The following is a 27,263-nucleotide window of genomic DNA, read 5'->3' as shown; positions in this document are numbered from 1 at the left end:
AGAAATGTATATTTAAAAACCCATAATTAACTGCAAGCAAATCCATCAGCTATCCAGTAAAAGCACACAGATTGGTTACCTATGGAGAGAAGCACAAACAAAGGCTAGTTTTTGCCTTCAGCACCTTGTTGACCAGGACTTTCTTGAGTTCCTCCTGACTCAGGAGACATAGGAAGAATTTTGGACACACACCCACACACCTGCAGAATGCAGGGGCAGCAGTAACATCAGCCCCCTATCTTAACTGGTCTGAAATGACATTACCGTTGTCACGCTCAGCAATGGATCTGCAGTAGCTGCGAACAAAGATAAAGGATCTGTGCCATCCAGAACGCTGCTGAGTGGATCCAGCATTGAACTAGAGGATGAAGATGATGTAGAGGATGTGCTTCCTTTACGACCCAATTTTTTTGTCTTCGATTCAGTAACCTGAGGAATATAATAGGATATATAAGAAGTTTGTGACCCAATCCTTTCCACACTTATTCCAAGAACAGGCAAATATGTGGAAGAGACCAGTTCTGTAAGCCACCACTGAGCTAGGAATAGTTACTTTAGACAATGGAGAATTACATTCAATGCTAGACAAAGCCTAATTCTGAACAAGTTTAAAGAGTAGATCAGGAATTGAAGTACAATCCACATGCTGCCATTATAAAACTAAACATTTTACCCGGGGTGAAATCTACTTACCTTCCCTACCGGTTCAGAAGTGCACGCGCCATGCCATCGTCACGTTTGATTTTTGACCCTTTTTTTATTTTTGACCCGCAGAAGGCTTTGCCCATGGGGTTAAAAACCAGGAAGTAACTACTATATGTCTGGGGGTTGGCACACTGTTGCTGCTACCAGTTCGCCGATCCACATGCCACCAGTGCTACCAGTTTGTGCGAGCCGGACAGAATCGGCAGGATTTCACCACTGATTTTACCACCAATATTTATTGCAAATTGTGCAGAATTTAATTTCCCTCATTTGAAGTCATACTGATGGTATCAGACAGACCTTTTTATGGAGATATGACAAACCAAAAAGCTCTTTCTCTTTTATCAATCAAACTCAATAATGATACTGCTGGTTTGCAGACCAACATGGCAATGTCACGTTTTTCTGCAGATTACCAGGTAAACCTACCATAATGGGTTTCAGTGGATGGAAATCACCAAATTCCACAGACACAGCTTCCAGTCTGTATGATTCCAATTCACGCCCATAGTTTCGTACTCTTGCATGCCTGAAGGACAAAAGTAAATATATATATATATATATATATTGTAAATGTATGTAGGTGTGTGTGTATGTACATAAGTAGTGTGTATAGGTATACATGTGCAGAGAGTAGACTCGCAACAGGTGGTTTTTTAGAGATTTATTTATTAAATTTATTTGCTGCCCCACTTAAAAAATTCTAATTCCAATCCCTGTAACCAGCATGGGACAACCATAATGATGGGAAGACCAATCTAATACCATCTGAAGGACCAAACCTGAGATAGACCATCATTCAATGAAAATAAATTTTATCTATAAGCGTAAGTTCAAGGCAAGTTGCAAGAAAAATTCACTGTCATCAGTTCAACACCGATATTTTGCAGCTTCTAAACAGTTGCTAACAAAAGAGAAGGAAGATGAATCACCAGTGACACCAACTGGCATCAGAAAGAAATGAATGTAAAATAATCTTTCCACCCCAAAGCTAACTTTTGGACTGACACATTGCTGTAAGCTACATGTTTGTTTAATATTGTTATATTGAAGAAACCATAATGGCTGGATTCAACCGACATGGTCAGCTATAAGATAGTTTGTCATTGTGAAGCCAGTCACTCTATTTGAAAAATACACACTTCTCTGTAATAAATTGAATTAGGAAGTAAAGATGCGATGACAGTTGGAATAGAAGATATTTCATCAGTATTTCCGCACTCACATATTTCTTCTGGAAGCCTACTTTTGTGATTATAATTAAGGGATGTGACAGCACATATAAAAGTCTAGAATTATATTATAATTATATATACATATTATACATATTTTCAAATATGTCAGTTTTCATCACACTTTCCCTTTTTAGGCTAATTAACTTAAACCTTTCGTTTGGTGATTTAATAATTCCCATATAAACGATACAACTTGCCGCACAATCTTTTCACTGTTTGCGTGACAATAAGAAAATCAAAATCATCTTTTAAAAATACGTTTAGGTATACTGTTTTTCTTTATTTTTATTCGAACAGGGGTTTCTCTAAAGTTTTCCTCGGTCTGGCATTTCCCTTGGTCAAGCAAAGATAGCAGCATCAACATCATCAACCTTTTTAAATCTTTTCTTAAAACCTCTTTTAAGACCTGTCCCTTTTTTTCCAAGTGGGTCTTCCATTCTCCCCACCCCCAAGGAAACTGTTTGATGACCCATTTGATGACTTTTTGTGCCACTGTTGCTAAGTGAATCACTGCAGTTGTTCAGTTAGCAACACGGCCGTTTAGTGAATCTGGTTTCTCCGCTGATTTTGCTTGTTGCAAAAGGGGATCACATGACCCTGGGAATACTGCAGCCGTCATAAATATGAACCAGTTGCCAAACGTCTAAAGTTATGCAAGAGCTATAAAGCCACAAGAGAGCAGGATGTTTTACAAATTTGGTGGCTGCTAAATCCTTGGGCCTCTTAAATATATCAATAATGCAGGAATTTGGAGAAGATAGTGATGATGATAATAATGAATAAACCAGGAAGTGAAGTAGGAACAAGAATAGAGATGTTTAATTTGCGCTGAAATTCCTGTTCATGCTTGGATATAGCAATAGCCCTTAGACTTATATACCGCGGTGCTTTGCGGCTCTCTCTAGATTTGTAGGGTCAGCATATTGTCCCCAATAATTTGGACCCTCATTTTACCGACCTCGGAATGATGTCTAGTCTGATGAAAAGAAGAACTAGGGGTGACATGATAGCAGTGTTCCAATATCTTTGGGGCTGCCACAAAGAAGAGGGAGTCAAGCTAGTTTCTGGTTTGGCATGCAGTTCAGGCCAATGGCAGTTTATCCAATAAAATAATTCTGCCGCCTTCAACATGACCTGAGTTTAACTCAAAGAATTACCCATTACAATGTCCTTCCTGTTGAAGACTACTTCAGCTTCAATTGCAACAATACAAGAGCACACAATAGATTTAAACTTAATGTTAACCGCTCCAATCTCGATTGCAGAAAATATGACTTCAGTAACAAGAGTTGTTAATGCTTGGAACACACTACCTAACTCTGTGGTCTCTTCCCAAAATCCCCAAAGCTTCAACCAAAAACTGTCTACTATCCACCTCATCCCATTCCTAAGAGGTGTAAGGGGCGTGCATAAGAGCACAAGCATGCCTACCGTTCCTGTCCTACTGTTTCCTTTCATTATATCCAATTTCGTATAGTTATAACATACTTATGCTTATATATATGCTTATATATATTGTATAATTATTTCATGCATATGCTTATATATACTGTTGTGACAAAAAAAATAAAAATAAAAAAAATAAACCATTGTTAGATGTAGAGATTCTAGAAAGAGTGCAGAGAAGAGCAACAAAGATGATTAAGGGACTGGAGGCTAAAACATATGAATAACAGCTGCAGGAACTGGGTAGGTCTACTTTGATGAAAAGAAGGACTAGGGGAGGCATGATAGCAGTGTTCCAATATCTCAGGGGTTGCCACAAAGAAGAGGGAGTCCAACTATTCTCCAAAGCACCTGAGGGCAGGACAAGAAGCAATGGGTGGAAACTAATCAAGGAGAGAAGCAACTTAGAACTAAGGAGAAAATTCCTGACAGTGAGAACAATTAAATCAGTGGAACAATTTGCCTCCAGAAGTTGTGGATGCTCCAACACTGGAAGTTTGTAAGAAGAGGTTGGATAACCATTTGTCTGAAGTGGTATATAGGGTTTCCTGCCTAAGCAGGGGGTTGGACTAGAAGACCTCCAAGGTCCCTTCCAACTCTGCTATTCTCTCTCTCTGATATCCCTGTTGGATTTCTACCTGCCCAAACCTCTCTCGAGAAAACCTTAAGGCTGCTTTTCATGCCAAGCCCCCACAATTACCCACCACCACCCCCGGGAAGACAAAGTCCATCCTCCTCAGCGTGCGCAGGATGATGGGCGTTGTCATCCCGACGTCTCTAAGGAAGACCAAGGAGGGAGCCGCCCCCTTCAAGCCCGGGCGCCCCCTCCCCAGCCAAGCCTGCGGCCTAGTGTCCTCTGAGGAGGGAGGGGGGGTATAAAAAAAGGGCGGGAAAGCCGAGGCTCCCTCATTTGAGGGGGGGGGGAAATCCCTCCTGTTTTTTTCCTTCCTTCCTTCCCTCCCTGCCCGCCGGGATTCTCACCAAGGAAAGGCAGCCATCTTGGGTCCTTCACGTGACTCCCCGCCCGCGAGCGCCGCCCGACGCCGGAACGGCCACGTTGGAGAATGGCGCTTGCCCGGTTGCCTTGGCTAGCGAGGGGGCGGGGCGAGGGGCGGGGCAAAAGGCTTCGCTTGGAACTTTGGTTAAGTAGGCGAAGGAAAGGAGTTTGAGCTGAATAGAATAGAATAGAATTTATTGGCCAAGTGTGATTGGACACACAAGGAATTTGTTTTGGTGCATATGCTCTCAGTGTACATAAAAGAAAAAAAAATAGGTGACACCTATTGGATCTTGGCTTATGCTGGCTTGGCCAAGCTATGTTGGCTTATCCGCAGGGACTCAAGTTTTAAAGCTATTTTTTTTCCCCCCTCAACTTTGCCAGCTTTCCAGCTTTGTGTGGACTCCCCAACAACTCCCAGAATTCCCTGGCTGGGCAATTTCCCTGGTTGACTAGGGAATTCTGAGAGTTGGGAGTCCACACAGCTGAAAAGCTGCCAAAATTAAGAAAAGCTGCTTTAGAACAGGGGTCTCCAACTTTGGCAATTTTAAGACCTGTGGACTTCAACTCCCAGGAATTCTGGGAATTGAAGTCCACAAGTCTTAAAGTTGCCAAGGTTGGAGACCCCTGCTTTAGAAGGTTCCTACTAACTAAAGCACGTGGGATGCAGTGGCTCAGTGGCTAAGATACTTTGTATATAATATACAAATGGATGAAGACTATTGCTTAACATAGTGTAAACCGCCCTGAGTCTTCGGAGAAGGGCGGGATATAAATGCAAAAAAATAAATAAAAATAAAATAAAGATACGGCAGTTCAGCGGTTCAAATTCCTAGTGCCGCATCATGGAGTGAGCTCCTGTTACTTGTCCTGGCTTCTGCCAATCTAGCAGTTCGAAAGCAGGTAAAAAAATGCAAGTAGAAAAACAGAGACCACCTTTGGTGGGAAAGTAACAGCGTTCCATGCGCCTTTGGCATTGAGTCATGCCAGCCACATGACCACGGAGACATCTTCGGACAGCGCTGGCTCTTCGGCTTTGAAATGGAGATGAGCACCGTCCCCTAGAGTCGGGAACGACTAGCACCTATGTGCGAGGGGAATTTTTACCTTTACCAACTAAAGCATGACATTGCAAATTTGGCTGAAGGTGGCTTGTCCAACCAACCAGTTTGAGGTGAAACACAGCTTAGTCAACCAGTTGTCACTGGGTGCAATGTTGGAATTGATTCTTAGAATTGTTAAGATCCTTTGTGTCTTCTCCTCCCCTTTCCAGGGTATTTTTTTCCTTCTGGGATCCTTGCTGCTTGGCTGGGGCTGATGGAACTAATAGGGCAGTCCCAAAAGCGTTTGAGCTCCAGAAACAAAAGATGTCTGTGTTTTGCTAGCCAAAGAAAAGAAATAAGCAAGCACAAAGCAATCCATTTGTAGTGTTTGATTTTTAAAAAAATGTTCCCTGACTGGTCACTGTCTCGCAGATAGATGTGAAGATGTGATAGTTGAAAAGTGAAGTCTGTGTGGTTTCATCGTCCAAAATTATCCTTAGCGTCACAGAAATGGGTTGAGGAAGAAAGTGTATATGCACGCACAGAAATACTGAGATTTTTTTTTTAAAAAAAAAGTTTAATTGTGTAATATACTTAAAGAGATTTTAAAAAAGGACAGGTGAAAACCAATATACAAAAATAAGGCTTTATAATAGCATGGCATTCCACTCAAAAAAAAAAAAAAGGCAAACAAATATTGAGAATAAATAAATATGAAACGTTAAGTTACAAAAAAGGCATCCTGGCACTTGTAAATAGAAGGCCATATGCTGTCAATTTATAAATAAAAAGTTTTGTGCTAAAATATCAAAAGGTCCACTTAAATTACAGAACTTGTACTTAAAAACATGCTTCTATTTACATGCGGCCTAGGTCTAACTCCACAGCACACAATTAGGTTACTTTTAACATTGACAAAACATGTAAACTGTAGCTTAACATGCAAGGCAACAACCACAATTTTTAAGTCAGCTTGTGAATCTTCAGTTCAGGTTTTCTGAACCTCAGGCAAGAGCATTGAAAATAGATTTAAAACCAGAATGCAGTGAATTATTTCCGTGACAAGCACTTGCATTATGCGCCTCAAATTAGCCAAGGGCAATCTTTAAAACCATGATTGGTTACATTGCAATTTGTGGCTTGTCTGTTTTTACCGGGAAAGCAGAGCCGACCTCTGTAATTCATTGACTCGGATCTCCCTTCAGATAAGTAGATAAAACAAGCAAAGAAGCAGATTTTTTTTTAAAAAACCCAGAAATATGAAGCATTAGTGCAAAGTTCAAACCAGATGCTTGTTTGACCAAATGCTCGTCATGAAATTGGAGTTTGCTTATACATCCTGGTTTAGTCAGGATGAGAAATCCAGGGGCTGGGTGTTGCTTAAACTGTTACATTGTTGATTGTTTATCCATCTGTATGGGATTTTTGCCTACAATAAACCAGGATAACCCAGCATTTGGCTTATCATTCTATCAATAATCCTTGACTTTTTTTTTAAACTGGCATCAAGACAGCCTCAGTCCCAAATAGGATTTTAAAACACTGCATGATGTAATAAAAGCATTACAAGATACACGTAAGTTTATAAGCATCTTAGTATAAATAACTGTTTCCATGTATAAAATAAACCCCATTTTTATAGCTGAACCTTAATTTTTCAATTCGTGGGAATGATTTCAGCGACACCACATCCAAAACCTCTACCACTGGCAAAATATTAATACCACCTGAACATGTAAAATTAACTGTGACTAAAGATGCTACTGGGATAAAGCATTACTAAGCTAAAGCAGCACATCAATTTATTTCCCAACATGTTCTTGTTTCAATCTTTCAAAACCACACTAAAATCCACTGTTTCCCTCCCCTCTCCAAAACAATATTTACATAAATACAATTTGTATTTTGAAATGGTTTGGTTCATCCAGCTTTTCTGTGAAATTAAGATGGTGGTTAATCTCCATGTTATACGTTTGAAAGAGAAAAGATGGACAATGTTAGTCCAATTTACCATTTAGTCCAATGTTAAATAAGTAACCTTGGACAAATATAATGTTAGTCCAACTTATTATTAGCACTGGTCATTCATTATTCAAATGTTGTTCATAAAGAACGCCACCAGAAATCTGGATTTAAAAAGAGAAAATGAGGCAAATGTTTAGCAAAATAACCTTCCCTGCCCACTTAACAGTTGTCATCATTTGTTAAAGAGGAGGTTTCTAGTTCGCATACTACAAAAATCAAGTTTGATAGCATCTTATAAACAAGATCTCATAGCATGCTCAGAAACAAGACCATAGCCAGAAAAAAGGTGGGTGAATATAATAGATATACCCTCTGATTCATAGCATCATTTGCTGAAAGCTTAAAGAAAGGTATGTTCAACATCATGACCCTTCTAATTTCCAGAGAACTGAAGTGGCCAAGAGAAGGTTTGCGTAACACAAAAGTGCAGCCATCTTTGGAAACGATCCAGAGAGCCGAGACCAAAAATTTCCTTTTCAGAAGTGCTTCGAACATGACAGAGAGAAGCAGGAATGTTGGACATCTAAAGCAATCATGCTTCCGGGGTTATTTATTGCACAATTGAAAAATACAGCCCCGCTTCAAAAGGCTGCTTGAAGAATCCCCTGGAAAACATCTACTGGAGGGAATAAGCAAAGCACAAAAACCCAGAACTCAAATGGAAGGCTGGCCTTCACATTCACATCCATCTTTCCTTCGCCTTCATTCATTCAAATTTCCGTTCCAGAATCTTCTAAGTTTCTCTAACATGACCACATGCACAGACCTCTCCTCGACCCACGTTCCTTGAAGGAACATCTGGAGAACATTGAAGGACAAGGCTAAGCCACTTCCTAGCCCAGGGAATGCTGCCTTCTTAGGTTGTCGCAACATTTGGCTTCTTTCTTGGGATTCTTCCGACAGATACTCCTGAAAGCAAAAATCAGAAATAACCCGGTTTTGTTCATTAAAAGGTAACAAGCTTAAAAAGCCAACCATCTGTCCGAAGCAAGCAGTTTTAAAAGCAAACGCAAATGGAACTTTTGTTCTGAAGGGCAGCTTAGTAGAGGAACAACCATAAAGTGTCAAACGGTGTACAGAAATAAATAAATTAGGGTTGTCCACGATAGTGACAAGAAGCAGCGACAAAAAGCTTAAGCAGGTTTGGGAGGTTTACATTCCTGAACTTCTAAGAAACGTAGCAGGCCTATGTTAAAATCCTGTCCTGTAGCTCATGGGTTTATACAGCAGATGGACCTGACGGGATTTTAAATTATTTTGTCAGAACGCTTCATGTTGGAGAAGAAAAAAAAATAATTGTGACCATTCTAGACAAACTGTGTTGGAGGTACAAGAAAGCTGTAGAAAAGGTAGATAGGTAAAACCACTGCAAGGTCGGTTGGTTTTTAAACAGCTTGGACTCATATTGATTTAACTGATAAGACTGTAGTAAGTCATGGCTTATTAAATAGACCACAATTGGTCAAGTTCACCCAACACACTAAAACCACACACACACACAAAATGCTTTTCAACCCATGCTGGCCCATTCACACTCGGCCAAAATCAACCGCCATTTTGGTTTTACACCAAGGGCGAAGTCAGACATGATGAGCATCTTCAGAGCTACTATGAGGTGTGTGGGAATTCACAGGAGATACCTGTCAGGCCTGGAAACCATAGTAGGCCGTAGGTTTCCAGACGCTGCCACATTTCTCCCCTGAGGGGAAGAAGGGGGGTTGATGGGTATGGTAACATTCTTCAAGCGGTCAAGGTCGGATTGTGTTCGCATCTGCAGAAGGAGTGGCAAGAAGAGGTTTCGAACGAAGTGGAAGAATGTTGGACCATGTGACCGGCAAAGGGGTTAGGAGGGTGGGACTCTTGGGGCTTGTATAACTGGGAAAAGAATCCAGAAGTTTCAGTTTTGGAATTTCAGTCATCGTGTGCCAGTTTCCTTATGCTAGTAAAGAACTTTGAAAGACAATGGCTTCAGAGTTTTTTTCATGCAGAAGAGGTTTTTCTGGAACCCTGACAATACCTGGAACCCTCATCCTGCAGAGAGAATAGGGAAGAGACAGACATTGCTGGAACTTCCTCCATTCTACGAATGCTGAACTGTGCAGTTTGTAGATTTGGGGGGCTCCCCAGAACTGGCTGGCTCTCTTTATAAGTGCCTCAACCTCTACGATGTTTCATAGAATGTTTTCAATATGATCTTACTCAGGGGTGGGCTTCGAAAATTTTAGCGAGGGGTTCTCTGCCCGGTTGCTGGGTGGGCGTGGCCATGGTGGGCGTGGCCTAGTTGGCCTCCCGCACCACAGTGGTGGTGGTGGGGACATTTTTGCCCTCCCTGGGCTCCGGAGACATAACATAACATAACATCCTTGAGCCTCCAGGAGGGCAAGAAAGGCCTCCCCAGGCTGGAAACGGGCCTGTTTCCAGCCTTCCTGAACTTCCAGTAGGGCCGTTTTTCACCCTCCCCAAGCCTCCCCGCACACCCTGCACTTACCTGCATCCAAAACGGGCCGTGTGGGGACTCCTGGGAAGGGCGGGGCGGGGCCAGCCAGGAGTGGGATTTGGGGGTTCTCCGAACTGCACAGAATCTTAGCTAGAGGCTCTCCCAAAACCCCTGTGAACCCCCAGAAGCCCCACCACTGATCTGGAGATCATGAGTAGTATCCAATGGGGAGGGGACCATTTTCAAGGAGAAAGTCTGGCTCTAATTATGGAATTTGTTTTCTTGGGGAAATGCACATAGGCCTACTAAAATCATTATGGTTTAAGAATTTCCCTGAGGTACGATGTCTTCTGAGGATCATGGGCAGGTTGAAGTGATCATCTAAGGAGGGCAACTGGTGGCTCAACGGACTAAGTCTGTCTGTTATTAACAGCAGCTGCTTGCAATTATTGCAGGTTCAAGTCCCACCAGGCCCAAGGTTGACTCAGCCTTCCATCCTTTATAAGGTAGGTAAAATGAGCACCCAGATTGTTGGGGGCAATAAAGTTGACTTTGTATATAATATACAAATGGATGAAGACTATTGCTAAGCCGCCCTGAGTCTTCGGAGAAGGGCGGGATATAAATGCAAATAAAAAAAAATAAAAAAAACTCATGTATCTTATAATTTCTTTTTTCAACATCGAGCTAAGGAGAATAAGCAAGCAAGGCTATTGTAAGAAACAGATACAGGTAGTCCTCGAATTACGAGCCCAAATTTTCCACTGGTAAGCAACCTTTCTTCAGTGAGTTTTGCCCCATTTTAACAAACGTTCTTGCCGCAAATCGCTGCCGTTGTTAAGTTAGTCACACGGTTGCTAAGTGAGTCTGGTTTCCCCATTGACTTTGCCTGTCAGAAGGTCACAAAAGGGGATCACATGACTCGGGGCACTGAAACCGCCATAAATGTGAGTCAGTTGCCAAGCATCTGAACTTTGATCATGTGACCATGGGGATTGGCAACGGTCATAAGTGTGAAAAACAGTCATGTCCCTTTGTTTTAGTGCTGTTGTAACTTCGAATGGACACTAAACAAACGGTTGTAAGTGGAGGACGACCTGTAAACACTTTCTGCCTTTTTCTTCTAAATTAATGTTAGCTTTCTGAAACCCTTTCTACCTCCTCAAAAAGAAAAGTCCACATGCACAGCACGATTAGTATCCAAGAGCTTCTAAGGCCGCCCATTTCCCCTCATCATATGACATACATAGGATGTATGTATGTGGCACAAACATGCACAGTCATGTGAGAAACAAGTTAAGTGTCCCAGCCAGGAAGTTTTAGTTAAAACACACACACACACAAAAATCCCCAACGTTGAGGCATCAGGTGTTATCCACAAAATGAAACCGCAACTAAAAACACCTCCAATAATAATATGCCATCCACTCAGTTTGGGAAATGCCACTCGGATTAATAATGACGGACCCGAGTGAAACTGAGTCGGCCCTTCATGCACAACTTTTGCAATGTGGGTTTTGTGTTCATTCCAATGAGGGTTAGTGTAGCGCAGTTAAGAGCAGAGCCGGTTGCACCGAGAGGAAAGAAATGATCTGCTGCTTAAAAGCTGCTTCTAACGGAAAGCATCTTTCTTACGCGAGAGATCCCAGCACCCAGTTTTGCGTACACACCTGAAAAGGCCTTGCTAGGCACTCTGTGGTCTGAGGGTTTCTTTCTATTTTGCTCAGCCCCTTTCACTGAGGCCTTAGAGGTTCTGATTGAACATAAAAGGAGGTAATAAGTCACCTGCATCCAAGGTTTTTTTTAAAAAAAGTTATTTCCCCAAACACCCGTATACAAGAAATTCGGTCTTACCCTTGTCTGGACAGCAGCCGTTGGATAGGAGCGTTTTGGCCTTGGTTGGGCTGAAGAACTCTGCAGAAGAAATCACATTTTGAATTTAGAATCATGAAAGCTGCTTTCTGAGAGAACAGCAGTTGAAAGAGAACAAGGAAAACGACTAGAAAATTCAGGATGGAATGGAGGAAAAAAGGAAGGGACAAATAAACAAGGAAACTGTGGTAAGCGCTTGGGACTTATTGGAAACTGGGGGCATACAAGTTTGATTATCTGTTCAAAATATTGGGGCGCCACAGCAGCCGGTTCTTTTCAAGAATCTAGGATGTCGTAAGGTAGTGGCGTAATCTACGGTAGTGACCAAAATTGTGGAAACCTTTTGGGAAAAGTGTATTTTTGAGGTTTGATGGCTAATAACATTATTTTTTTATTTTTGGAATTTCAAGATAATCCTATTCCACTGCGGGAATGGCCTGGGAATAGCCCAGACCTTAACCTAATGGAAAATCTATGGAGCCGACTAAAGAAACTTGTTAGTCAAAAGTGACCCAGCAGTTAATAGAAGCCATCATTCAATCTTAGTTTCAGATTATAACAGCTGCAGAACTAAAAGACTTGGTTCACTCCATGGGAAGACGCTGTCAGGCTGTAATTCATGCTAAAGGTTACCCAACTAAGTATTAACTGACATGGTGATTATTTTTGTATATCTCATTTTTTCTAAGGTGATCATTTTTGTATATCTTGTTTTTTCTACGTGTTTCACTTTTCTTCTTTATACTGTAACTGCTATTCTAATATCAAATCCTTCATAAAAGTTATTGCATTACATTATTAATTCAATTATCTTTCCAGTGATATATAATTTTATGGTACTACTCCAAAAAAAAAAAAAAGTGGTGCTATTAGCTAGTTTACACTTTTCCCAAAAGGTTTCCACAATTTTGGCCACTACAGTATGTGCAGATTCAAGCAATTATTATTATGATGGTTGGTTGCATAGCCAACTTAGTTTAGACTGGTTTTGCATGATGAGGGCTGGTATTACTACAATACGATTTAAAATGTTACAAACCTGTTTTCAAAGATCTTTTGCTTCCCAATGGTTTTTTTATTTAGGATTCCCATTTCCGCAGCCCTACTGAGGAAAAGGAAGCATGTGAAAATACAGTTTGGGAGAAGACAAGAATGTCTTCTTGTTTGTAAGATTTTATAAGCAAACATATTGTTCTAGCTGCTTTATTTTTATCCCCTTGTTAGGTAGAAAGCTGTAAGCAGAGGGGGTGGGAGTTGCCAAACCATATACAAGCAGGATGTACATAAAGGTAAAGGTAGAGGTTCCCCTCGCACATACATGCTAGTCGTTGCTGACTCTAGGGGGCAGTGCTCATCTCCGTTTCCAAGCTGAAGAGCCAGCACTGTCCGAAGACGTCTCTGTGGTCATGTGGCCGGCATGACTAAATGCCAAAGGCGCACGGAACGCTGTTCCCACCAAAGGTGGTCCCTATTTTTCTACTTGCATTTTTTAACGTGCTTTTGAACTGCTAGGTTGGCAGAAGCTGGGACAAATAACAGGAGCTCACCCCGTTACGCGGCAGCACTAGGGATTCAAACCGCTGAACTGCCGGCCTTTCGATCGGCAAGCTCAGTGTCTTAGCCACTGAGCCACCGCATTCCAATAGGATGTACATACAGCTTGACAAAAGACAAGATTCTGAGCCTTTTCAGACGTGGCTGGCTGGGGAATTCTGGGAGCTGGAAGTCCACAGATCTTAAAAGTTGCTGAGGTCGGACTCCCCACCCCCCATTTAAAACAAAGATTCCCACTTTTTGACACCGAATGACAAACCGTAAAATATAAAGCACTTTGCCAACACATCTAAAGTATCTCTTGTGTGCTGCTTGCATGGATGTGTTACCATTTCCACCACGTACTTTGTATACCTCTTTCTATCCAGAGACTTCTGCGTAGCTGTAGAGAGGGTCACTCTGTCTCTTGGGGACTTGGCTTTATCCTATAGACCCAAACAATCAGAGATGTTAGTTTTATTACAAGACAATTTGTAGGATATTACGATTAACAAAAAAATAACCTCGCCTAAATTACAGCTAGAGTAAATTGTAAACCTGCGTGTTGGTGACAAACTATATTTAAAACCAGTGGTCAGGCTTTTCAAAGTCAGAAAGAAAACAAGAAACCGATGTTACGGCATATAACGAGCACACAGTACAGGTAGTCCTCGACTTGTAATAGTTCATTTAGTGACTCTTTGAAGTTACAAGGCACTGAAAAGAGTGACTTAGGACCATTTTCCACACTTAGAAGCATCCCCGTGGTTCACCTGATCAGAATTCAGACACTTGGCAACTTGGTTCATACTTACGACCGTTGCTGTGACCCAAGGTCGTTTGATCCCCTTTTGCGACCTTCTGACAAGCAAATCAGTGGGGAAGCCAGATTCACTTAACAACTGTGCTACTAACTTAACAACTGCAGTGATTTACTTAACAACGGTGGCAAGAAAAGTTGTAAAAGGAGGCGAAAGTCACTTAACAAAGGTCTCACTTAACAACAGAAATGTTGGGCTCAACTGTGGTCGTAAGTCGAGGACTATCTGTAAGTGACGGGGGGGGAGGGGGCCGCAACGCACCAGCTGCCGAAGCATTTTCTCTTTGCGGATTTCTCGATCTTGACGTAAGATGCTCATCCTTTCCGACGCTTCCATTTTGAAGAAAATATCGTGAATATCATACAGTGCTGCCTGCAGCTAAAACAAGAAAAAACACCAAAGGTAAACTAAAATTCAAATGCTACAGTCTTGCTCTGAGAATATTTACAGGAAACACACAAGAGACCACACAGATTGGATCTCGAGGGATGAATTTTCTGTGAATTTCAGGGGGGGAAAAAAAATGAGGCTGACTTCCCCTAAAGAAATCACAATATTTCTTGCACACACACCCCGAACACTCATACATATCTTTTGATAAACTACCGATGACTGATTTTTTTAATTGCTAACCCATAGTATACTTTGACTCCTTTTTTTGTTGTTGTTTTACAGAATTTATCCTTTGTGTGCGAGCGTTACAAGTAGTCCTCGACATACAACAGTGACCGTTCAGTGACCGTTCAAAGTTACAACTGCACTGAGGGGAGAAAAAAAGTGTGACTTTTCCCACACGACCGTTGCACCATGCACCCATGGTCACGTGATCGAAATTCGGACGCTTGGCAACTGGTTTATATTTACGACGGTTTCCAATGTCCTGGGGTTACGTGATCCCCTTTGGCAAACCTGCTGACAAGCAAAGTCCATGGGGAGGCCAGATGGGTAACTGACTTTAAATGCAATGATTCATTGAACAGCTGTGGTAAGAAAGGTTGTAAAATAGGGCAAAGCTCACTTAGCATATGTCTCACCTAGCGACAGACTTTTGGGCTGAATCAGGGGTCTCCAACCTTGGCAATTTTACGACTTGTGGACTTCAACTCCCAGAATTCCTCAGCCAACGCGTGCTGGCTGAGGAATTCTGGCAGTTGAAGTCCACAAGTCATAAAGTTGCCAAGGTTGGAGACCCCTGGGCTGAATTGTAGTTGTAAGTCGGGGACTACCTGTACAGCAGTGGCCAAAATTGTGGAAACCTTTTGGGGAAAGTATAAAAAGTACCATAAAATTATATATCAATGGAAAGATAATTGAATCAAGAATGTAATGCAATCACTTTGGTGAAGGATTTGCTATTAGAATAGCAGTTACAGGATAAAGAAGGAAAGTGAAACACGTAGAAAAAATGAGATACACAAAAATTATCACCATAAAAAAAAAAAAAACAAGATATGCAAAAATGATCCCCATGTCAGTTAATCCTAGGTGACTTTTAGCATGAATTACAGCCTTACAAAGTCTTCCCATGGAGGTGAAGCAAGTCTTTTAGTTCTGCAGCTGTTATCATGTGAAACCAAGATTGAATGATGGTTTCTATTAACTGGGTTTTATTGCTGGGTCGCTTCTGACTAACAAGTTTCTTTAGTCGGCTCCATAGATTTTCAATTGGGTGAAGATCTGGGCTATTCCCAGACCATTCCAGCAGTGGAATAGGATTATCTTGAAACTCCCCCCCCCAAAAAAAGTGGTTTTTTTAGCCATCAAACCTCAAAAATACACTTTTCCCAAAAGGTTTTCACACCCACTATTGTATGTGCCATTGGGTCTTTCCTCAACTCAGGTAGCTAACTGGAACAGTCGCTGTGGTTTTCTTCGCTATATTTTTTGGAAGTGTTTTAACCTAGCCTTCTTCCTAAGGCTGAGAGAGCGGAAGTAACCAAAAGTCACCCGAAAGGCTTTGGGCCTCAGGCAGAAATTGATTTCCCATGAGGTGCCTCGAACCGCCACCTGAAAATGGCTTCCATAGCTTGATTGAGAATCAATATATGGAACGGGTTGCTTTTTGTCCCCATGAACCAATCTCACGTAGATTTCAAAGCAGGGGTGTCTCCAACCTTGGCAACTTTAAGCCTGGAGGACTTCAACTCCCAGAATTCCTTTGCTGCTTTGCTGGCTGGGGAATTCTGGGAGTTGAAGTCCGCCAGGCTTCAAGTTGCCAAGGTTGGAGACCCCTGTCTCAAAGTATACACCTTTACCTGAGCGACAACTCTTTCTTGGAGATTGGCGTCTTGAGTGGGGAGGTTTCCTCTCTTCGACAGAGCTTCGGATTGGAAGTTTTTGATGAACTCCATGGTATCCTACAAAAGAAATGCACACACGTGCCGTTTGCCGTACAATTCTTCTCACAATGAATCCAGGTACACCAAGCCCTTGAGGCCAACGGCTGCTTCAAAGAAAGCAGGGAAGTTCCTCCCAAGAGAATATCCGCCAAATCATTCATTTTGCGGGGGAAATTGACTAGGGACAGGAGGGCACGGAAGAGGTTGTTAGGTAGGCCTCCAGCACTTAGGTTTCACGGGCAAACGCAATCACCGTTGATCGCCTCCTGTCATCTATCTGAAAGTCACTCGGAAGCAGGACTGGAAAAAGATGAAAAATGGATTTTCGTCAAGTCCAGCTTCTGTGGTCACTGGGGCCAGTGGCAGGGAGGATGGTATAGGTAGTCCTTGATTGTAATTGGGACTGGAATTTTGCTCCTAAGCAGCGATAGTTGTACACTGAGGTACACACAGGACTGGACCCAATTTTATAACTGTTTTGATTATGGTTGTTAAGCAAAGCACGGGATAGTAAATTCCAGCTTAAAGGGTGTTGTTGTTGTTTTGGCAAGAAACTGGCAAAAATTGCCAGAAACTGGCAAAAAAGATTCCACCTCTGAGGCACAGGACTGTGGAAGGCTGCAATCAGTGGAAAATGTGGTTGCCAAGCCTCCAAAATACGGTCATCTTGGGGATAGCCAGAAGTGCTTTAGGGACTATAAAAGCACCCTTTTCGAGGCAGTCGTAACTCCAAACCTTTGTTAAATGACCTGTCATAAGTCAAGGGCTACCTGTAGCGAAGGTCTTTTTATTTATATTTATATTTTTATATATAAAAATAAAAAAATAAATAAAAAAGACCTTCTCTACAGATAGCCCTTGACTTATGACAGATCATTTAACTAAGATTTGGAGTTATGACAGCCTCAGAAAGGGTATATACCGTGTTTCCCCAAAAATAAGACCCTGTCTAATTTTTTTTTTAATCCCAAAATAAGCGCTTTGCCTTATTTTTGGGGAGGTCTTATTATTTTGGGGTGCATGGAGCACGAAGGGGATCCTCTTGCCGTCTTACTTGATTTCCAGCTCTGTCTCCCTAATCCCCAACCAGAGGAAATGGCAGGAACTGGCTGCACATGCTGTTAAATATTTTCAGGGTGGGCTTATTTTCAGGGAAACATGTTAGATAAACACAACTTCCTTCAACAGCACGGGAGAGATAGAAAAATAAAAGTAAGAGCTTTGGAGGCAACATTTGGACAGCAGAAATAAGGAACAGACAACAGCTTCAGCTTTCTGCAGATAATTCAAGTTTTTAAAGGAGCAGGTGTTGCAGAGAAAGGAAGCGGGGGAAGCATGCTGCATTTTAATTATGTATACATGCACGTTGGCAGCCAGAGCGCCCATGCAGATGGTTCCTTACGTGGACCGTTTGTCTCAGGTGCTTTAGCTTCTCTGTCTGCAAGAGTCTTCTGGTTAAAAATCCCTTGGCTAGAGCAGAGACCTTGTTGAATTTCCTTTTCATGGCAGGGCTGTACACCTTCAAGAGGAAAGGTAAAATCAGGTAACCGCAAGAGTATTTCCCCCATCAGCTTGTGTTTAACGAACCTAAACAAAACAGCGTTAATACACTCTAGAGTCTCAATTACTGTATTTTTCAGAGTATAAGAGGCACCTTTTTCCCCTCCTAAAAGAGGCTGAAAATTTGGGTGAGTCTTATACGCCAAATGTAACCCCACGTGGTGCCCAGAATGGCTACCTGGAACACCTGCTGCCTTCTCTTACCCCTTCCGCGCTTTGCCTGCTTTAGTCACTGGAGCTCCCTCTAAGGATCAGCTCTGCTTTTCAAGCTGTTTTTCAGCCCCAACACGGCTCTTGTGATCTTCCGTGCTTTGCCTGCTTTTCTAACTGCTGCTCCTCTGACAATTGGCTGTGCTTTAGAAGCTGTTTTTCAGCCCCAACCTCAAAACCAGTCAGCAAACTAATGTGCTGAAGGTGACTAGCCAGATGAATACCTGGTAGGCAGAATTCCACCCCCCCTTCCTCCCTAAACACTAAGGTACTCCGAAAAATATGGGTATCCGTCAGATGCTTTGGTTTTTTTTACATGCATTGGCTGAAAACGGGATACCGAATTCCCATGCTAATATTAGCGTTAATAGAAAGTATAAATAAAAATGGGATATCAAATTTCAACACTTAACAAAAGAGCGATGACTAAATAGCAACTTTTGCCAATAAAACTTTAATGTTAATTCCTCTAGGATTTATTTGCCAACAACGGTCTTTAAATCCCTACCTGAGACCACCTCATTTTACTCCGGCTAATAGACCTGGATGCCACAACTGGTTTTCCGCTTGCTGGCTGCTCCCAGAGGTAGAATGGAGATCCGGCGTTCACCAAACCTGTGTTTAAAAAGTTTTAACAGTGGAAGTCATAATTAAACCAACGAATATCAAAACTAAAAAAGAACCTGTGTTGGTTATATGCTAGAGGTAGTCCTCAATTTATGATCACAATTGAGCCCAAAATTTATGTTAAGTGAGACATTTGTTAAGTGAATTTAGAACTGAATCTTAAGGCTATATAGGTAGTCCTCTAACAAGTTGCTTAACAACCACAGTGTACCCTGAATGACTGTGCCATTCACTTTTGGACTGCCGCATTCACTACTGCCAAAAGGTCCTAAAATCATGTAAGTGACCTGTTTAACAGCAGGAAGGAAACTGAGAGTTTCTATGGCTTTTAACACTTAGCTTGAGATAGTCAACCCAGGAAAACACATGAAACGTCAATCAAATACGAAGGACACGTCCATCACTGTTTATTCACCCCGGGCTACACATTCAAATCAACATGCACCATTCCTGATTTTACCCTCACTCTCCAAGTTGGTGTTATGTGCAGCCTCAACTCGATTCAGCACAGATTCCAGCAGATTAGTATCGGTGATTTTTCTCCACTCCAGAGCGACGCTGCTGCCGATATTAATGGGAGGGATCCCACTTTCAGTTGCGGTTTTTTCCTCTTTTAATCTCCACGCCTGCTCTTCGATCTCCTGGGCCGTTTAAGAAAACAGAGGTGTTTGTGTGTGTGTGTTACAACCAGCAAATGTCAGAGGACAACGTTTTTTGCTAATTAAAAACTTTTTGCTAATCTTTTTTTTTGAAAGTCTAAAGGATAAGGGGGAGCAGAGGCTGGACTCACTCCAGATTTTTTTTTTTTTTTGGTCATTCTCCCAGTCTGGTCATTTGATTTGAAGGACGTCTCCCTAAAATATAATTTCATTTGAATCTTAGCCAATACAATCCACCCCTAGATTAAAATTGTCTGGCCTGGGTATTTTATTAGGTGGGTTTGTTTTGTTTTTTTGCACAACGGAGATACTGGCCTCCAGCCAAAGCAGTTTTGGCCCTACATTGTGTGTGCCAGTTGGGTTGGAACAGGGGTGCCCAAACTTGGCAACTTTAAGACTTGTGGACTTCAGCTCCCAGAATTCCTCAGCCTGCTTAGCTCTAAGACTTGTGGATTTCAAAGCTGGCTGAGGAATCTGGGAATTGAAATCCACAAGTCTTAAAGTCGCCAAGTTTGCACACCCCTAGGTTGGAATGACCCCTCCCAATGTCCCTCCGCTGGGAATTCTGGGAAATTTGCCCTGTGACAGCTCCCAGAGAGCACCAGGTTGGGGAAGATTCATGACTTATCCCAGTTTCTCAATCCCAATCCTTTGTTCACTATCGGAATCCCTGCACATCCAGGTTCCTGGCAAAGCGGAAAAGGTCCAGGGTCTCTTCCTCCAGGGGTGGGTTGTTTTTGGTTTTTTTTTTGGTCTTCTCACCTTCTGGAGCCTCTCCTGTTCCCGTTCCTGCTCTGCTATCAACAACGACAACTGCTGGGCATGCTGTTCTTCCAGCTTCTGCCTCAGCTCTGCAAGGGCCCGCATCTTCTGCCTTAATGTTTCCTCTTCTGAAAAGCACCCACATGAGATACAGTCAGTCCTTGTGAAATCCTGGTTCTTTACACATCGCGTACAAAGAGAGCCGGTTTGGTCCAGTGGTTAAGGCACCAGACTGGAAAGCAGGAAAACGTGAGTTCTAGTCCCACCTTAGCCATGAAAGCTGGCTGGGTGACTTGGGGCCAATCACCAGGAGACGGTGAGTTCTAGTCCCACCTTAGTCATGAAACCTGATTTGGGGACTTTGAGCCAATCACCAGGAGATGGTGAGTTCTAATCCCACTTTAGCCATGAAAGCCATCTAGATTCTCTAATCTCACTTTTCATAACATCAGGTGGGTGGTTACTACCTATGCAGGTTGCCAAGTGCCTGCATTTTGATCATGTGACTACAGGAATACTGCGATGGTGCAAGTACGCATACCGGAAGTCACTTTTTTCAATGCCACTGTATCTTTGTACAGCTGCTAAACCAATTACTGTTAAGTCAGAGACTACCTGTGTCTTGTTTCCTTACCTCTGAGGCATCGTGCCGGGGTTTCGTTTTTGGCCTCGAGCCCAGCTCTGCCCGGGTATCTCTGATCGTGCGGCCATCGCCTCTCTGGTGCGTCGGCTTCCGCGGACAAAGCCCACGGCGTGTTCTCCTTCTGCACCGCATCCACTTCCAGCTCAAGTCTCCGTTTCACCTTTTCCAACCCGTTTTCTAAAACCTGCTCGTTTTTCAGGGTCACTTCTGGGGTATCCAGAGGCGGCTTGCTCTGCATCTGCATCATCAGCAAGGGCGACGGGCGCTGTACATCGTAGGATTTGTTGAGTTCCGTGACCATGCTGCCCTTGACTTTGTCCGCTACGCTGCCCTTGACGTTGTCTGGCGGGGTCTCGGTTTTGGCTGGGTTCTGGGTCAACAAGGCACCGCTCACATCCCGAAGCTCCGGGGAGCTGAGATTTGCAAGGCAACCGCTTGATGCCGCTCCGTTTTCTAACATCGACTCTCCTTCTGCAATGGGATAGGCCAGGAAGCTTCCGCCTTCCTGCCGATTGGCCGGAAGCGGACACACTTCGTTGTGTTTGCCCACGACGAGTTCATTGAAGGTATCGGAAGAGCTCTTGTCAAACGCCTGAGCCTCGCGGGGACACGCAAGATCCGCAGGGAGGTTTGGCACAGCATCGGAGGCTGTGGGCCTTCCTCCAGCCTCCCGAACGATCAAATCCGCCGCTCTTCCCTTCGCTTTGGGACTCAACTCGTAGGCGTTCACGGGGTTGGTGATGACGATGTGCCCTACGGAAGAGGGCCTGGGGCGTCTCCGGTGCATCTTGGGGCTCAGGCTTGGCTCCGGACTGGGAAGTTTTGAGTAAGAGCCCGTGAAGCTCCGGAGAATGCTGTCCTTCCCGAAAAGGGAGCTGTGTTTGAATTCTTCATCCGAATCAGAGTCCAAAACGGGAGGCGTTCCGGACCTCATTGGGATATCGACTTTAGAAAAACTGGGGGAGGTCACTCCGCTGGCATGATTTTTAGAGACTGAGGAAGGTTGAGGAGCACTGGGCTTGATGAGGCCGGATTTTTCTGGGGTTGGAGTATTCCTGCCCGTCAATTTCCCTCTCTCTTTCTCGCTCGTTTTCACAGCGCTGTTTTCTTTATCTGGGTGGCTTCCACTGCCGTTTCGTTTGGAACTGCTCCGCAGACTGCGTCGCGTCTGTTCTCTCTGAATGTACTCCCTGGATTTTTTTAAGAGGTTCTGAAGGCTCATGACATATGGGTCGGGACCTTCCCCAGCACCTAGTCCAGGGTCAGTGGACTCTTTCTTGGCAATCTCGTTTGAAGGAGGCGTGCTTGGAAGACTGGGAAACGGATCTTCCGAGCCGATTCTCTTTTCTAAAGGACTACTGGACGTTTCCATGGGATTAGGAAGGATCAATTGTTCCGTTCCTTCAAAAGGGGTCCTGTCTGCTTGTCCCTGGGGATCCACTGGCTTAGCATCTGGGATCTGTTTAGGTTCTAGATGTTCACCAAAAGCAGCAGAATTTGGCAAAACGCTGGGTGGTTCTGTTGCAGAGCCGTTCAACGCTTCCGATTCTAAATCCAAACGAATATTCTCTTTCTCGGACTGATCTAAATCGCTTTGGCTAGACATCTGTTTCATCTGTCGGAGTTTAAAAAAAAAAAAGATTTAAAGCAGTGGGTTCAAAAATTAGTAGGTTGTTCTAAAAGAAGTCCAAAAACAAATTGCAAAAGGCATACTTGGATAGGATCCAAGTAATTGAGATGGTTGAATCGTTTACCCACTCAAGCCTTTACTGGTCCCATCCCATCCCAACAAACCCTTTGGGTTTTTAATTGCCTTTTAAGATTGATTTTATTGTACAGCGCTCAGAAGCTTTACAGAGCTGGGCAGACTAATAAATGCATGTAATGCGCAGCAAATAACTTCTAGAACTAAAAGAAGAAAAAAATCAAAACCAGTTTTGACAGCGAGATCAAAAGGGTGGGGGAATCAAAGGGATTACAAACAGGATTTTAACCATTCCTGAAATAGAGATCAACTGATCATTTGGCAGATGTAGCAACGTAATCCTACAGTTTTAATTTTTATTCATCAGGTTTTTTATCCCATCTTTATTAGTTTATAAGTAACGCAAGGAGGTGAACATACGCAATGCTCCTTTCTCCTTCTATTTCCTTCACAACAACCTTTTGTGGTGGGTTGGCTGAAGGAGAATGACTGCCCCAAGGTTACTGAGCCAGATTTTATGCTTAAGGCTAGAGCTCACAATCTCTTCCTTTTTAGGCCAGTACCTTAACCACTAGACCAAAGTGGCTCTCAGTTTGATCTGTCACAATTTTTAAAAGTTTTTTTTTCTCTAAGTACAAAGAGCATCAAGTTAATCGGCCAATTGCTCTTTAATTCTGCTGCAGGCAACTCTTAAAACAAGGCGGCAAGCTACAGCATGGTTAAATATACACACTCTATAGAAAAATATGTAAGTGATGATTATTGTATTCTCAGCGCACTCTTGCCACATCTTCAGAATCCCGGGCTGGGTAATGGTTGCCAAGCGTGTGCTGGTAAACACAAGCAAGAAATTGAATAGTGCGTGTTTGGCCTTCTGTTATCATTCCAGCCAAACAAGCTGAGCTAACAAGTGAGAGCCTTTAAAGCAACAAAGCTGCATTGTTGGCTGAAATACCCTTGCATTGTGCCCAGCAAACACCAGGGCAATCTCATTCATGCCTTCTAGTTACCACCCAGATCTCTTTAATTCAAATAGTTAACGGTGCCAACACCCTAATGAGCCGGCTCTAGAAAGAAAATACACACAAGTTATGAGAGGGAGAGGCAGACCCCTGTGCCTATTTACATTGGCTCTACACCAAACACAATCAAGAGGAAATGTCAACACTTTAAAAAAAACTACCGGTTTTGTTCCAGATCAAAAGTGCCCAAATTCTGCATTTAGCGGAAGTAACCTTGGATTACCTAAAGGTGTGCTCCCATAAATCTGCTAGGGATGGTTAAGTGTTTCCAAATTCTTCATCACATTAAGATATATGAAAGAATCAATCACAGCCCATACATACACGCACACACCCGCACTCAAACTAGCACTGATGATGTTACCTAGTTGGGTAATGAAATGTCAGCAAGTTCAGAGAGCGCCAAGGATCCCTCATTTCAACCCTGAACTACAAATATTCTCCTTTATTGGTAACACACACAAACGTATATACGTGTGTGTGTGTGTGTGTGTATCTTTTATATATCAATGTATATATCTTAAATGTCAAATTTTAATTACATCTTAGGAACATTAGATGTAGAACATCCATTGAACAGAAGCAGATATTTTATTCATTCGTTCTTCACGTCCCCCCTCACATTTATATTTCACTTTTTATCTGGGAGTTTCTCCCAATGTTATCCCTACAAAACAAAATCCCTCCAAAAACAACCCTGGGAAGTAGGCCGGCCTGAAAAGACACCTAAATATACTTTGTAGCTGAGAGGGAACTTCAACGTATCCAAAACACGTACCTTCTTCCAGTCTGGGATACCCTCAGTAGTGTGTATTATCAGCCTATCCTTGCCTGTGCTTAGTTAGAATGCCTTGTCCCATTGCCATCCTGAAATCTTACTTTCATCTCAACAGGTTGATTTAACACTATTTAATTATGTTATTTACAGGACGCAGTACACAGGTGAGCTCCCGTTACTTGTCCCAGCTTCTGCCAACCTAGCAGTTCGAAAGCACGTTAAAAATGCAAGTAGAAAAATAGGGACCATCTTTAGTGGGAAGGGAAAAGCGTTCCGTGCACCTATGGCGTTTAGTCATGCCGGCTACATGACACAGAAATGTCTTTGGACAGCGCTGGCTTTTTGGCTTTGAAACAGAGATGAGCACCGCCCCCTAGAGTTGGGAACAACTAGCACATATGCACGAGGGGAACCTTTACCTTTACCTTAATTAGGTTATTTAATACAAAACAGAGATTATGCTCCTGGAGAGCAAAATAACACCTCTTCCCTTTCATTTTTGTTGCGGATAAGACAGCTTCCCCCATCATAAAAACACATGTTTCAAACTCACTTGTACGTTGGCCACTATTTCCTCAACCCGGGTCAGCAAAAGCCTCTGTTTGGAACTCTGTCGCGAGCGTTCTAGCTCCAGAGCCTTCTGTCTGTCTTGCTGAAGTTCTTTCTTCTTCTCCAGAGTCAGCTGGAAAAGCAAGGGAGACAAATTATTACTGCCATCTATTAGTCACGGGGTCATATTGGCGGAGATTCTCAAAATAACCAAGAAGACACTTCTTGGATGAGGAGCGAAATGTTTTCAAAGGGGAAAAAAAAATCAAGAAAGTTGATTTTTTTGGGGGGGGGGAAAGCACCTTTGGGACAATCGTGAGCTGTACTTTTATTAAATGTCATTGCTTTAGGCTAAAAAAGGAGGTTTTTTTAATTGATTTATAGTCAGTGCTCCCAGAAACTTCTGACCAGTACATGGGGGGGGGGGGGGAGGGGAAGAATGTTAAAGTGAATAAGGTTGTAAAGCTTCAGGAAAAAGATCCACATGCACAAGTGAAGACACCAAGCATCGAAGCAAATCTTCTCAATGCAATTCAGATTTTGAGAAATATGGAATGAAAAGACACAAAGTAAAAAGTAAACAATTTGGGCCCAGCCCTCACAAAATGCAAGAAACGGGCATATGAGCTCTGGTAAAGGACCATTAAAGATTTCTCCAGTGGACATCCTTAATGATTCTTAAATTTTTTAATGGAAGATCCATCTCATCCTGGGCACCCCTTTTTTTTTTTTTTGAACTATTACCATCTGGCAGACGGTACAGGTCAATAAAAACCAAGGACAAATAGGCTGAAAAACAGCTTCTATCCCAGGGCAATAACCATATTGAATTCTACAGTAAAGTGCAGTATTGGGTTTTCAATTTCAATTATACAGAATGTATATATGTTTGTTTTTTAATTTTTATAGTTATAATGTACACTGAAGACGACATTTAATTTCGTTGGACCATGTGCAACAAGGTGGTTGGGAGGCTAAGACGCTGAGCTTGTCAATCAGAAAGGTCGGTACTTTGGCAGTTCACATCCCTAGTACTGGTCTCCTGCGTGAGCAAGGGGGTTGGATGGATTAGATGACCTCCAAGGTCCCTTCCAACCATGTTACTGTTACATAAAAAACTATTTCCTCTAAAAATAAGAAAAAGCAAGGCAGAAGATTCACATCGCAAAGCGTCCAATATAACTCAACTTTAGTAATCATCTTTTTACCACGGACGTGATTAAGGCAACTTACCAGAGGAGAAAGCACAGGGACCCCATTAAATCGAATAACGGATACATTTCTGCACTGAACAACGGGAGACATTCCATTCTCCATAAACTCTCCTTGAATCCTAGCCAGGTACTTCTTGCAAAATTTCTCATATTCCTCCATCGTAATGCAGTTGGGCTGCAGAATGACACACACAGAGAGAGAAAGAGAGAGAGAGGGAGAGGGAGGAAAAAAATAAACCCTCTTTTGCAAATAACAACTCAGCATATATGCAACAATACCTGGTTAATCTGTCTCTGTTGTTGTTATTACTGGCCTGGAAAACTGCACTGCTGACTAAAGGAACTGTGCAACAGAGCTCTAAAAATTTTTACAGAAATCAAGACGAGAAACAACACCTCGGCAACTGAAATCAAAAGACAGCAATTATTATATTTGTACCAAACAAAACTACACAACTCGCAGCCACGGAGTTAAAAATCTGATTTTACAGAACACGTTTCTGATTTTAAAATGGGTTCTAATACGCTTACTTACTAAAAAGACAAAACTTAAAAATCAATGTACTGTCATCCAAGATGATGCTACTGTTCCGTTATACAAGTAGTACAAAATTTAGGAGGTTCCCTGAAACCCATCTTATCCGAAGTTGTCCCACACCCACCGCTTTTATTTCTAAATTTGAATCTAGTCTCTCCACATCGATCTTTAAAGATCCGGGATCAGGTGCAACCTCTTCCTCTCAGGAAGCTTCCCAGTCGATCCTTATTATTAAAGATTTTGGTTCTTGTTGTTATTAACGTCTCCGGCTGAGGAGCCAGGAATTTATCCCAAGCATAAACCCTTTCTGATAAACACAACCACACATAAAGACACACACACTCCACATCTACGGCATTTTTAAACCAGGTTCCAGAATAGCTTGAAGATGGCAAAGGCAGGGGAGGGGAGGGGCGAGGATAAGCTGAATAAATGGGGGGGGGTCCTCCCAGTTTCAAGCATCTGTTTGAGGGGTGATGGGGATCATTTCAACCAAAGCCAAAAGAAAGTAAAAAGAAAGTTAAAATTGAAATACAGTTTTAG

General features: G+C 42.6%; 2 protein-coding genes across 6 annotated transcripts in view; both read right to left on the bottom strand.

The window, feature by feature from the left end:
• The window catches only part of VPS35L (VPS35 endosomal protein sorting factor like), a 57,062-nt gene extending 52,638 nt beyond the window's left edge, over positions 1-4,424 (bottom strand). Inside the window, exons 1-3 of the mRNA XM_058157894.1 lie at positions 4,368-4,424; positions 1,135-1,234; positions 265-429 (exon numbers count right to left, since the gene is read on the bottom strand). Coding sequence (XP_058013877.1) covers positions 265-429; positions 1,135-1,234; positions 4,368-4,384 — 282 coding nt within the window. The 5' untranslated portion in view covers positions 4,385-4,424. The remainder of the gene's footprint in view (positions 1-264; positions 430-1,134; positions 1,235-4,367) is intronic.
• A 1,878-nt stretch (positions 4,425-6,302) lies between these two features.
• CCP110 (centriolar coiled-coil protein 110) overlaps positions 6,303-27,263 on the bottom strand; it is a 22,092-nt gene continuing 1,131 nt past the window's right edge. For 2 of the 5 annotated variants that reach the window (XM_058157519.1, XM_058157518.1), the window contains exons 2-15: positions 26,202-26,357; positions 24,973-25,101; positions 20,906-22,529; positions 20,272-20,399; positions 19,311-19,491; positions 18,732-18,838; positions 17,856-17,972; positions 16,370-16,471; positions 14,376-14,492; positions 13,660-13,739; positions 12,800-12,862; positions 11,743-11,802; positions 11,559-11,641; positions 6,303-8,360 (exon numbers count right to left, since the gene is read on the bottom strand). In XM_058157519.1, the coding sequence (XP_058013502.1) occupies positions 8,308-8,360; positions 11,559-11,641; positions 11,743-11,802; positions 12,800-12,862; positions 13,660-13,739; positions 14,376-14,492; positions 16,370-16,471; positions 17,856-17,972; positions 18,732-18,838; positions 19,311-19,491; positions 20,272-20,399; positions 20,906-22,529; positions 24,973-25,101; positions 26,202-26,342 (2,985 nt within the window). In that variant the 5' untranslated portion in view covers positions 26,343-26,357 and the 3' untranslated portion in view covers positions 6,303-8,307. Of the gene's footprint in view, positions 8,361-11,558; positions 11,642-11,742; positions 11,803-12,799; positions 12,863-13,659; positions 13,740-14,375; positions 14,493-16,369; positions 16,472-17,855; positions 17,973-18,731; positions 18,839-19,310; positions 19,492-20,271; positions 20,400-20,905; positions 22,530-24,972; positions 25,102-26,201 lie in introns of all 5 variants that reach the window. The other 3 variants (XM_058157516.1, XM_058157515.1, XM_058157517.1) reach the window with 3 other exon arrangements.

The sequence above is a fragment of the Ahaetulla prasina genome, chromosome 14 (assembly GCF_028640845.1).
Source record: "Ahaetulla prasina isolate Xishuangbanna chromosome 14, ASM2864084v1, whole genome shotgun sequence".
NCBI lineage: Eukaryota > Metazoa > Chordata > Lepidosauria > Squamata > Colubridae > Ahaetulla > Ahaetulla prasina.
This window is presented reverse-complemented; position numbering and strand designations above follow the sequence as displayed.